This window comes from Silene latifolia, chromosome 9 (assembly GCF_048544455.1).
Source record: "Silene latifolia isolate original U9 population chromosome 9, ASM4854445v1, whole genome shotgun sequence".
Taxonomy (NCBI): domain Eukaryota; kingdom Viridiplantae; phylum Streptophyta; class Magnoliopsida; order Caryophyllales; family Caryophyllaceae; genus Silene; species Silene latifolia.
In genome coordinates, this window is record NC_133534.1 from 220,657,763 (window position 1) to 220,670,120 (window position 12,358).

The following is a 12,358-nucleotide window of genomic DNA, read 5'->3' on the forward strand; positions in this document are numbered from 1 at the left end:
GGAGGGGATGATACGGACTCCGTTCTCAACCATGATCAGTTGGCTCTTAATAACCCGGGAGTCGAGAATTATTTGTGTTCGAGGAGGCGTTGCGTGTTCCTGGTTACTTGGGTCTGTTGAATTGTTCACTTTTGCAGCTTAATTATTTAGCTAGTTAATAAAGGGATTGAGTCGTATTTAGTTATTATGTTAGCCATAATTACCTAGCTTTATTGTCTTTAATTAGCAAGTTTATTGCTAGCTTTTCATTTGCTTGTAAACTCCTAAACGGCTGATTTGCTTGGCTATTTAGCCTGCTGTTGCTTTGGAATTGATCACTCGGTAATCATAATCAAAAGATATATCTCAAAACTTGCAAATTGTCGTGTACAATTTCTGTTTTACAGTTCATTGTTTGGACGAGTTCTTAGCTTTGTTCGTAGAGTTTCGAGTCAATAAGGTCTTGACTTGCTACTTGAAATTGTCAAGCTATAGGTCTAGCTTGCCAATCTATCTTTCTTTTTATTCCGCTGTGAAATCGTATCATCTCCTAATTCTCCATTTCTTTTCACTTAATCAATCTCGCAATTCACCCCTTTCTTCAACATCTGCCCTAGTCAATTTAATTGAATTCTATTATTCCATTTTCTCTTAAAATAATTAGTGTTCTTCATTATCTCTCTTTTATACTTTGTAGATCAATTTTCCCCAAATTGAAAATAATTGGAGTTCTTCAATTTTGGTAATATGTGTTCAATTTGGTCTGAGAATAGTTCTTATTCTTTGGGACATTAACAAATTGAAGATAAACCTAAATGAAAAAAAAGGGTGTATGAATATTTACTCTTCGAAATAGAACCGTCAGACGATGGCACTACTTGCCACTCATGATCTGGAGCCCTAATCTGATAATGGGAAATGGATTTCCAAAGAAATTAGGGGAAAATTTTAGAGAGTGTTGAGGAAGATGAGAGGTTTTAGGGTGAAAATGATATGAAAAAGGCAACAAGTTAAAAAGAGGTAAGAAATTTGGGTAAGTAAGCTTTAAAATAAGACAAGTGTATATCGGTCAATTTTTTAAAAAAATTCCCGAAATCCTCAATTTAGCACAATTTTTTTTAAAAAAGTGATATTCTGATGTAATTTCCAAAAGAATTATATAAGGTTGTAATTTACAAAAAAAGTGGTTATTAAGAGGTCGTAATCAACAATTTTCTCTACTAACAACTAAAATAAATACACTTATAAGTTATAAGGTTATTTAACATGAAATTATCGATCTAAAATTAAATAAATAAGACAAAATGTATAATGATGACTTGACCTGTTAGTTCAACTATTGACCCATGATCACTTGACATGTTAGTTCAATTATTGACCCAAACCAAACCTGATCTGACTTGTCACGCGATAATGGCCTTGCATAAAGTGTAACCGGCCCAAACTCCTTATTTGCTCAATATAACCCGGCCTGCTCAAACTCGATCCATAAATGACCTCATGACAGATTGCCACTTATATAAGTTACAACCCCTCAATTAGACCTGTAAAAATTGACTCGTCCAAAATGATGATCCGTATAAACTGGCCTGAAACTCGAACCTGGCTCACAAGTCAAATTGACCCGAACCACTATGACTCAACCCGAATATTTATTATTACATACAGATCATTATCTCTAAAGAAATTGATAACATTACACCCGAAAATGCCTTGGCCCGACCTAAATCTACCCTCAAATTTAGACTTGACAAATGGGTTAACCGTGTAGGGTTCAGATCGGGTCAATTTCGCGTTAAGTTATTTCCGATTTGTAGACTTGGGGTCGGATTAGGCCAGGTCATATATTCGCAAGAATAGAAAAGAGCACATTGCAAAAGCAACAAAGATTGGCATTGTTATTTGCAAATACAAACCAACCCACTAACCCAGAACAATATTCGTTCTACAGTCTGGTGAAAGTCAGAAGACAGAGAGAGAGACATACATATAATATACATATACATATTGATATTCATCGAGGAAAAATAAATAAAGGAATGAAAATGGGTAGAATTAGTTTGTTAATCTGTGATTTTGTGCTATCATTTATGTGGGTATGGTCTGGTGTGATTGTGAGGATATTAGTGTTCAATATTGTGGGTTTTGAACATGATGTAACTGGTGAAATTGTCAAACTTTGTGTCTCTCTTATTAACATGTTCTTTTTTGCTGTTTTAATTCATTTTGCTAAAGGTGCTGCTTATAATCCTCTTTCTCTTTTGTCTTCTGCATTTTCTGCTGGTTTATCCAACTTTCTCTTCACTCTTGCTGCCAGAATTCCTTCTCAGGTTTTATTTCTTGCTTTTTACTGCTTCATTAATCATTGCCATTTCATTCATTTTGTCATTTTGTCATTCATATATGCAAGTGATGGAGCGAGGGGAACTAGTAGGGGCTACGGCCTCCCTTGGCGCAATTTTCCATCTTTTTCCAATTTACCTTATTTTAGTAAGAACTAGTCTGTCCCTGTAAAATTTTCAATTTGGATTTATGATGGTAGTAAACTGGAAAGTTTTGCTAATGCTTTGTGTTAGGAGGATCCCATGCTTGAATTTGAAACTTTCTTGTTGGTTTGACTTTAGTTAAAAGGTAATCAAGTATTTTTGGTTCAAATAGGGGGTAAAAATGGAGTGCAAAGTGATGATTAAATAATACAAAGGGAGTGTAATTGATTACTCTTTACCCAACCGTAGGAACCTTCTCTGTTGAAGATGAAGCTTGTATAATTTCTGTTTATTTGTTTTTCTTCAAATACATTTTGACTGATTCGAATTTCCTGCGAGCTTTACATCCTGAGCAAACCTGTGTCCTTGGTTTCACGAGCCAAGAGCAAGGCCGAAGGGCACATCAATCTCGATGACTTGACCTTCATATAATAGCAACTTTTTATTATGTTTATCTTTATGCTTGCTGATTCTAGATTTAGGCGCATTTCTTGTTTGTTAATGAATTCCATGGCTTAGTTGTGTTCTTGGTTTGACATATACGACTATGTGATGGCAGTTTCATTAGTTGATTAAAAAGTCGTATGGGGTCAGAATTTTGTATGGAGGCTACCGTCCTTTCATGACGAGTTGCTTATTCATATATGGTACTTCTATTAGCTGCAGTTTATGATTGATACGAGTGAAGCAAGGTTTCCATGGCTTGCCTAATAAGTGGTATCATTAGGTTCTCATAAAAGGGGCCCCAGATATCTGCGAGTTCCATTATATTTAACTTTTACTTGTGTGAAAATAAGCTCTCCCAAACACATTGAGACTCTTCTCGAGCCTTCTGAAAATTCGATTCCAACATTGTTTTTGATGTCTGCATGCCTATGACTGTACATTTTTAGGAATATAGGACATCTTATTTCATGGTGGATCATATACTATATTCAGGTACTTGGAGCCATTTATGGTGTTAGGTTCCTCATTCATACATTTCCTGAAATTGGGAGTGGACCTAAGCTAAATGTCGAAATCCACCACGGTGCATTGACTGAAGGCTTTTTAACATTTATGATCGTTTTAATTTCAATGTTGCTATCAAAAAGCATTCCAGGAAGTTTTGTGAGGAAGACATGGATTTCCAGCCTTTCCAAACTCACCCTTCATATTCTTGGGTCTGACTTAACTGGCGGATGCATGAACCCTGCGTCTGTATGTACCTCAGCCATTCACCAAACAATGTATTTTTTTGTCGTTTCAAGTTGTGATATTTGCTAACGGCTAATCACTAATTTATTGATACAGGTGATGGGATGGGCATATGCAAGAGGTGATCACATAACTAAGGAGCACATATTGGTCTACTGGCTTGCCCCGATAAAGGGGACCTTGTTAGCTGTATTGATCTTCAGTTTATTTCAAAAATCAAAAGAGAAGGCAGACACGAAACCTAAGACTGAATAATATTCATTTTCTTTCCGAAGACCACCTTTTGATGCTTGTACAGGTAAATGTGGATTTGCATTTATGCTGACTGATAGATATTAGGAATTAGGGGGGAAACATTTTCCCAATTGTAGTCACTTCGTCTGGAACAAGCTGTAAGGTTATTTTTTCCTTATTAATGCAAAGATTGTTATTATCAAACTACTCCTTCATGTCCATTCTCCACGTTTGTGTTCATCTTAAATAGTTTAGTCTTACTCTTTTGTGAGATTATTGTACATGTACATCCAAATCATTAAATTTCGTTATGGAATGAGGTATCTAACATAAAAGAGTCTCTTGTACGCAAACATCACTTGAGTTTTAGTAATCTTGATGATATTCAAATCTTGTTTATTCTTGTTCATTGCAAGAGTTATAGTTTTTGAGAGTTGTATAGTCTGAATTCTGGATCCTTTAACAAAATCACAATTGTAGATAAAGGTGGCCGGGCGGAAGTAGTCACAGTGGTCATGGGGATATTGTTGGGATTTGGGATAGTTTATGTGGTAAAGTGGAGAGAAATAAGTTTGAGAGAAGGAAATGGTTTGTGATTGAAATAGTTTGATTTGATTGATATTGATGACTGTATTGATTTGTTAATTAATTACAATGCCTTAGGATTACATGATATTTAATTTCATATTCTAAGATCCTTTTCATTCTAGGATGTATGCATGAATGATCTAGATTCATAATACATACATATGCATGAATGATCTATATTCATAGTACATACATTATGCATGATTCATAAATAAATACACTATGTATAAATAATCTAGATTCATGGTATTAACTAAGTGTATGAACCTAAATGAATCTAGAAAAGTCTCATTATTTTAACAGATATCGACAAAAAGGTTATTTAGGTTGGGTCATTACGGATTTGAGGAATTTAAGATGCGATTATCATCTTGCAATGTTGCATCATATATGGGCAAGCTAGGGTTTGAGTTTCTCAGGTTAGTAGTTACCGGTCGGCTCAACCAAGGGTCAAAACTAGTAATTTCTTTTGTTTTAAATTGGTCACTTTGAGGCTGGGATGGTTCACATTGAGGCTCGGGTATATTTAGACTTGCTTTTTTCGGGTTTGGCCGGATCATTTGTGTTGGGTCATTTTTTACAAGATTTAGACCCGTATCAATGATTTGAATAAAAAAGCTTTACATGGTGTCTTAGCATGTGCAATTGGGATTTTCAGCTGAACAATTGGAGGATTAAACAAAGGTAGCTAATACCCAAAATGGAGAATACATGAGTTTACAAATTACAATGTTGCAGTTTCTCTTTTAATCTCTGCAATAACATTTCATATCATCCTCAATATCACGCCCTAATATACAAGCTGTGGCTCGAATTCTGCAAAATCCACTGATCCTGATTCAATTGGTGGCATGAGATAAGCAGCTAAGAGCTCCGAGGCAAAGGCCGCAATCAGTGGGACCCTCTTCAAGTTCTTTACAAAGCCAATGTCGTCACTCTCACCAACAGCTTGAAGCTTCTCGTTGATCTCCACCATCCGTTCAAGCTTCCTCTGGAACTCTGGGTTTTCCACATCCAATACTGCTGGGAAAATTCTGGCTGTGGTGCGGTTTGTCTGCCAAATAACAAGGTATCATTAATCCGCACTCAAGTCTTTGAGGTCAATTTACTACGATACAAAAGAATATCGGGTGTGTATAAAGCAAGGCCAGTTAAGCTCACCTCGATGATAACGTGCATGTCAAATTCTTTGGTGTTGAGGCCAATGCCTTCATAGAAAGCTGTTCTCTGACAGTCATTCAGGTACATTGTTACGTAAACCTGTGACAAATGACAATACAGAGTTAGACGTTATAATCGCCTAAAACTGAGTTAAGCTCGAATCTAAAAATCGATTTCTCAGCAAAATACCAAACTACTGTTGGAAGTGTTGGTAGACATGTCAAACTGACTGGACTCAAAAAAAGAAAATCAAATCTGAACTCAATAACGAAACATTAAAAAATGACAGGAAATCTGAATATAACAATACTAACCCTCCTGAAACCATTCAACCCAAAAATGACGGAAATTAAAGTTACACGCACGTTTCTACATATAAAATAGACAACTGCCTAAGCAAATTCGACACAAAATGACCCGACACACCCCAGCCACCTGAACTTCTGATCTGCAATCAACTAATCTGGAACTACCCGGTCGTACACGCAATAACATGTTCAGATTGAGGCATATAATACACCTTGGATGTTTACGAACTAACCCAACCCATACCAATAAAACTCCTTTAAGCGGAGAAAAGAAGATAATCAGACAAAAATACGACTTTGAAGCAACAAATATTCGAGAAGCGGTGAGAATACCGAGAGGCAGAAGAAACGGGACCAGAGTTTGGCCTTCCAGTCATTGAGAAACTGGGGCTGAGCCTTCATGAGGGCAGAAAAGAAATCTCCATGCCTGTTCTCATCTTGGCACCAATTCTCAAAGTACTTGAAGATTGGGTAACACTGGTACTCTGGGTTTTCCTTGAGGTGCCTATATATGGTAATATATCTCCAGTACCCAATCTTCTCTGACAGGTAAGTCGCATAGAAGATGAACTTTGGCTTGAAAAATGTGTATTTCCTGGCCTTTGTCAAGAACCCCAAGTCCAAGGCCAGGTTGAAATCTGACAAACCTTTGTTCAGAAATCTGCATCATTTACAAACGTGGTGTGGCATTAGCAACTCATGACCTAGGTTCAAAACTGTCGGCACTGAAAGGTGCCGTTACAACTCCTTTAGCAATTAAAAATAGAACATTTATCAAGATTGGATTCATATTAACTGAATGAAAAGGGTAAGTTGGTACGCAGAGTTTCCGAAACATACCCAGCATGCCTAGCCTCATCTCTGGACATGAGGGAGAAAATCTCAGCCACCACTGGGTTTGTTTTCTGCAAATGAAACGACACGTTATCAGGTATTGCCCTTGAGAAGTTACCAAACTAATGACTATAGTAGGAACAAGTCCCCTTGAAAACAGGATTTGATACCTTGAAGATATCATAATGCATTTTTGAGAGCTCTATATCAGTTGTGCATAACTATCTTTAACATGCATTGTCATTTAATTACATATAAAAATACTGAAAGTCAGCTAAAATAGCATCAAGGGTCCATAGCTCAGTGGTAGAGCATTTGACTGCAGATCAAGAGGTCACCGGTTCAAACCCGGTTGGGCCCTTTTTTTGGATAATTTACAAACAAAAAATCAATTCAAGCTGAAAACTTTTTCAATTGATTCTGGGTTATCCTCAAGGAAACCACCCTGAATACCATGATAACCTTGCCATTTCAATTAACCTGTACAATCCTACCACTAAAACAAAAGCTTTAAAAACTCAAACCAATTATGCAATTAACCTAATTCAACCACTTATCAAAACATTCATGCAACTCATGACTCATCAATCCAGTTGTAATTAAATAGCAAATTGAAGAATAATAAAAGAAAAGAAAAATACCTTAAGCCTCCTACCAAGCTCCTTATAAAGCAAAAAGCCAGAAAACTCAGCAGTACAAGACCTCTCCAAAAACTCAACAAAAATCTGTCTTAAAGGACCATCAAGTTTATCAGCAGCTTCCTTAAACTCTTTGTTCCTTACGAAATGAGTTTGATTATAATCAGTCTTAAATTCCTGCAAAAGTGCTTCAAATTCAGCTTCATTAAGATTTTTATTAATCTGGGTGTTGAATAATTGTTCCATTTCATCAAAATCTGTTGTGTAAAACCGCGGTGTTAGGAGGGTTTCTTGGATTTCCTTCTTAGTACCCTTCTTTGAAGATGAAGATGAAGGTGGTTTTGTGGACATTGGAGTTGTTGTGGACATGGTGACCCGGCTAAACTTGACGAGTCGGGTTCTTGGGGTTGGGTTCAGTTTTGGGGTGAACTTTGAGATGGGTTTTAGGAGTGTCATTTCTGCTGCCATTCTTGCTTTGTTTTGTTTGTGATAAGTTTAGCAGTAGAGGAAATGAGAGTGAAGTGTGTATAATTTGAGATGAGATATAGTTGGGATTAACTAGAAGAGGGTAATGAATCTAATCCAAGGAAATCTAGGAGTGGAAGTGGGTGTTTGACATGTGTTGGATTCTGGTTGGTTACCTTGATTTCATGTTATGGGTCAATTTCTTACAGTATGTGGTGCTCGATCTTTGGTGTGAATGTGTGATTATACTCTGTATGTCTATACGTCAGTGGCTACATTTGATCCGATATTTTCAATGTTTTGAGCTTGGGTGTGATCACTGCTGCTGATATAGCAAATTTTTACGATGGGTGTTTGATATGTAAAACACAAATTTTTATTTATGACGGAAATACCTGTTGTAAGCTTGCGATGAGTCAAATATATATCATATTGTTTGAAATTGATACCGGGTCTATTAGTGTAGTAGATAGAAGTTGGGCGACTGTTTGGGTATTATGTCAAATATCTACAATATTCTAATCACTACTTTTTACTTACACTATATTAAGAAATGATATATATTTATAGCTTCAAGACAATTTGAACCACACTCATTTCATTTACTCTTTCTCATTTCCATCAAAAAAGCTTAACAAAAAAAATCTCTCTATACTCATCTTCATCCAAAATTTAAAAACTAGAAAACTATCATATTCAAGATCCAACAAAAACTAGAAACATATCATCTTCATAACAAAATGAAGCAAAATCTGGGAAGGAATACTAGATTAAAGGTAAACATTGAGTTTTCTTTTTATTGTCTTTGAATGTTTAGATTTAACATGTTAAAATTTGAAGGTAAACATTGAGTTTGCTTTATATTTTTATTTTTACTGTTAATTTTGTTTTTTATCAAATTCCAAAATTGTTCCCATTTTTAGTTGCTATGAAATTTTGATTAAAGAATAGAAGATGAAGTTACCATATCGAGTTCACTTGTTTATATATTAAAATACTTTTGAACCAATTTTAGAGATCTTACGGAACTTGGGAGATCATAACATATTGATCAATTAAGTAATTATGAACTTGGAGTATGGCGTTTGATTATTCTTAAGTTGAATATTGTTGTATAGGTATATCAATTGCTCTAATCTTATCCTTGATACTTCATGCTCTAATCTTATCAATTGCTTACATTTGCTTTTGTACTATTCATGCGCATGTATATAATTGACTTCTAAGGGCTTTGACTTGGTTTTTAAAGATGAAGATGGCCACGACGTCAAAAAGAACCATAGTCTAGCAAGACTTTAAATTTGCGCTTCTCGGGAGGCAACCCGTGTTTTTGGTTGTAATTTTTGAACAATTTACTGTTTTCGTAGCATTAGAGACACTTTCTAGACTAGTTGGTATTTTGAATTTTGATTTATAGGTGTTTGAAGATGAGAAGAAGGCTAATTTGGAGGGTTAACACGCTACCCCTTGCTGAAACTCCGTTCGGGGTCGTAACTTTCAATTTCAAGACGAGAATAAGCAAAGAAGTCAAAAAGCAATGGATCAGTCAACCCGATCAGGGTCGCAAGTTTCATTTTTTTGTGTTTTTCATTAAACAAGGGATTTTTGTTCAACTTCTTTTTTTTTTTGGTGAAAGATTAGAAATTATCATTAAGCACGAAACAAACTATTACAAACTATAGCATAGTTTGATACATTACAATTTTGTGGATACTCTAAACATATTAAAATAAAGACTTAATCCAACAAACATCACTCAATTTTTTGGATCTCTCTTGCCAAATTGTTGACCTCCATTTGAGAGTCGAAAAGATGTACTGGATCACTACTTCTGGACGATCAAGAACACCATCAATCCTTGCTTTGTTGCGCTGCTGCCAGATAGCATACTGACAGGCCTGAATAAACGCATTCACCACATTTTTCTTGACTTTGGACCAAGACTTAGACTGTAGCCACAAGAGCTTATCAGAGGTTGGCAAACACATATGTAACTTCTGCTGTAAGAGTCTGAAGATAAGCTTGGCATAAGGACAATGCTGAAATAAATGAGTATGTGTTTCACCAGCATTCTAGCAAATAACACACTGATTATCTGAAGAGATACCCAAAGAAAACAGTCTATCTTTCAGTAAGAGGGCCTCCCTTGCAATAAGCCAATTGGTAAAAGTATGCTTTGGAATACACCAATTATTCCAGACGCACTGTGACCAGGCAACCTGTGGCTGGGGGTTCCTGATCCAGTTGTAACCACTAGTAACAGTATAACCAAAAGGGTGAGGCAGCCACTGTCCACTGGCATAAGCTGAACAAAGTCTATCCTTCACCTTGCAGTTGGTCTTCCATGACCAGCTAGTATCATTCTTAGGAGTATAAGTAATCCAGTTAGAACCTTTCATATAAAGATGATGGACCCACTTAACCCATAAGCTATCTGGTTTAGAAAACACCCACCAAACCAGTTTACCTATGGCAACCACATTCCACATGATACTATTTCTTATACCCAAACCTCCTTCACATTTTGGGGAGCACACTTTCTCCCAACTCACCATAGGGGTTCTGATATATTCAGTAGAGTCATCACAGAGGTAATTTCTACATATAGAATCCACCTTCCTTAGTACACACTTAGGAATGATAAAGATAGAGGCCCAATAATTGTACAGGGAGCTTAAAACAGTAGACACCAAAGTAAGCCTCCCAGCATAAGACAATTTTTTAGCACCAAATCCTCTAATTCTGGGAGTCACTTTCTCAATAAGAACAGAACAATGCTTCACTGATAATCTACCAGCAGAGATAGGCACTCCCAGATATTTAAATGGGAGAGTCCCTTCAGTAAAACTAGAAACTTGAAGAATGTCATTTTTAACAGTTTGAGCAACACCATTGAAGTAGATATTAGATTTCATATTATTCATGTGCAGACCAGTGGCAGAAGTAAAAGTGGCAAAGGCTCTAAGGAGAATCATGATAGAGGTTACATCACCTTTAGAGAAAAGTAGAAGATCATCAGCAAACATGAGATGGGACAGTTTAAGCTTGCCACAAAGAGGATGATATCTGAACTTCATTAAGCTTGTTACATGCTGCAAAATTCTTGTTAAGTACACCATAGCAATGGTGAAAAGTAAAGGGGACATGGGGTCACCTTGCCTAAGTCCCTGAGCTCCTTTAAAATAACCAAAATTTGTACCATTCAGAACAAGGGAATAAGAAGCAGATCTAACACAGGCCATTACCAGAGTGATGAAGACAGGAGGGAAATTTAAAGCATGCATCATTTGTTCAATAAAATCCCAGTTGACAGAATCATAGGCCTTCCTCAAGTCAATCTTCATTAAGCATATTGAGGAGACAGTTTTCCTATTATATAGCCTCATGATATCCTGGCAAATTAAAATATTCGCCACTATGCTCTTACCTTTAACAAAACCACCCTGATTATCATTGATAATAGTAGGCAACACAGCAGCCAACCTTGTGCATAAAATTTTAGAAATAGCCTTATATAAAATATTGCAACAAGCTATTGGCCTGAACTGAGTAACATTTTGTGGCATGTCACACTTAGGAATCAGAGTGATAAAGGTATAGTTAAGTTGTTGAAAAAGTTTCCCATACTTAAAGAAATCAAGAACAGCATCACAGACCTCGTCACCAATGATAGACCAGGAGTCCTTGAAAAAGGCACTTGAAAACCCATCAGGACCTGGAGCTTTATGATTGGGTATGGAAAAGATAGCATCCTTAACCTCTTTCTTTGTAACAGGAACTAAAAGAATGATATGTTGTTCAGAAGAGCAGACAGTCCCCATTTGAACTACATTAGGATAGAAATGAGAAGTAGAAGTAGCAGTGCCCAACAAGCTCTCATAATAAGATAGGAAAGCCTTTTGAATTTGATCACTAGCAGTATGTACATTACCCTCACTATCAGTAATCCTGAATACTTTATTTTTAGTGTATTTCCCTTTCAGAACACTATGAAAATATCTAGTATTATCATCACCAGCATTCACCCAGGTGGCCTTAGATTTCTGCAGCAGATAGCTATCACAAGCAGCCTGCAGATCTCTATAAACTTTAGCAGCCTGAATTTCCTTCTCAATCCAAACAGAGTCATTAGGATGTTGTTTTAAGTAACTCTGAATATTATCTAGCTGTTTCCAAGCATGAATTGTGCTATTTTCAATATCAGCAAACAACCTAGCATTCAAATTCTTCAAGGGTTTCTTCAATTGCTTCAATTTCATTACCACTCTAAACATTTTAGTACCCACCCAATAATGATCCAATACTTGTTTAATGCAAGGAAGAAAATCATCAGCCTGACTCCACATACTAAAATATTTAAAGCTCTTTCTCCCCATAAAAGAATCAGTAGCAGCTTGGACAATACAGGGAGTATGATCAAAGAGACCTTCATTATAATAATGAGCAAAATAATCTGTTCTGATATGGA

General features: G+C 36.3%; 2 protein-coding genes and 1 non-coding gene across 3 annotated transcripts; 2 read left to right on the forward strand and 1 right to left on the reverse strand.

The window, feature by feature from the left end:
- Window positions 1-1,855: 1,855 nt before the first annotated feature.
- Window positions 1,856-4,103, forward strand: LOC141600413 (putative aquaporin SIP2-1). The gene is made up of 3 exons (XM_074420647.1): window positions 1,856-2,309; window positions 3,405-3,665; window positions 3,759-4,103. Exons 1-3 carry the CDS (start codon window positions 2,019-2,021, stop codon window positions 3,915-3,917), a joined length of 711 nt encoding a protein of 236 aa, XP_074276748.1. The 5' UTR covers window positions 1,856-2,018; the 3' UTR covers window positions 3,918-4,103.
- A 1,055-nt stretch (window positions 4,104-5,158) lies between these two features.
- LOC141600414 (magnesium-protoporphyrin IX monomethyl ester [oxidative] cyclase, chloroplastic-like) lies at window positions 5,159-8,113 on the reverse strand. Its single transcript, XM_074420649.1, has 5 exons — window positions 7,429-8,113; window positions 6,794-6,858; window positions 6,287-6,614; window positions 5,646-5,744; window positions 5,159-5,538 (listed from the first exon to the last, which is right to left on the reverse strand). The coding sequence occupies exons 1-5, from the start codon at window positions 7,891-7,893 to the stop codon at window positions 5,275-5,277; spliced, it is 1,221 nt and encodes a 406-aa protein (XP_074276750.1). The 5' UTR covers window positions 7,894-8,113; the 3' UTR covers window positions 5,159-5,274.
- On the forward strand, window positions 7,077-7,148 carry TRNAC-GCA (transfer RNA cysteine (anticodon GCA)). Its single transcript has one exon. It is a non-coding gene; the product is annotated as a tRNA-Cys (tRNA).
- Window positions 8,114-12,358: the final 4,245 nt, after the last annotated feature.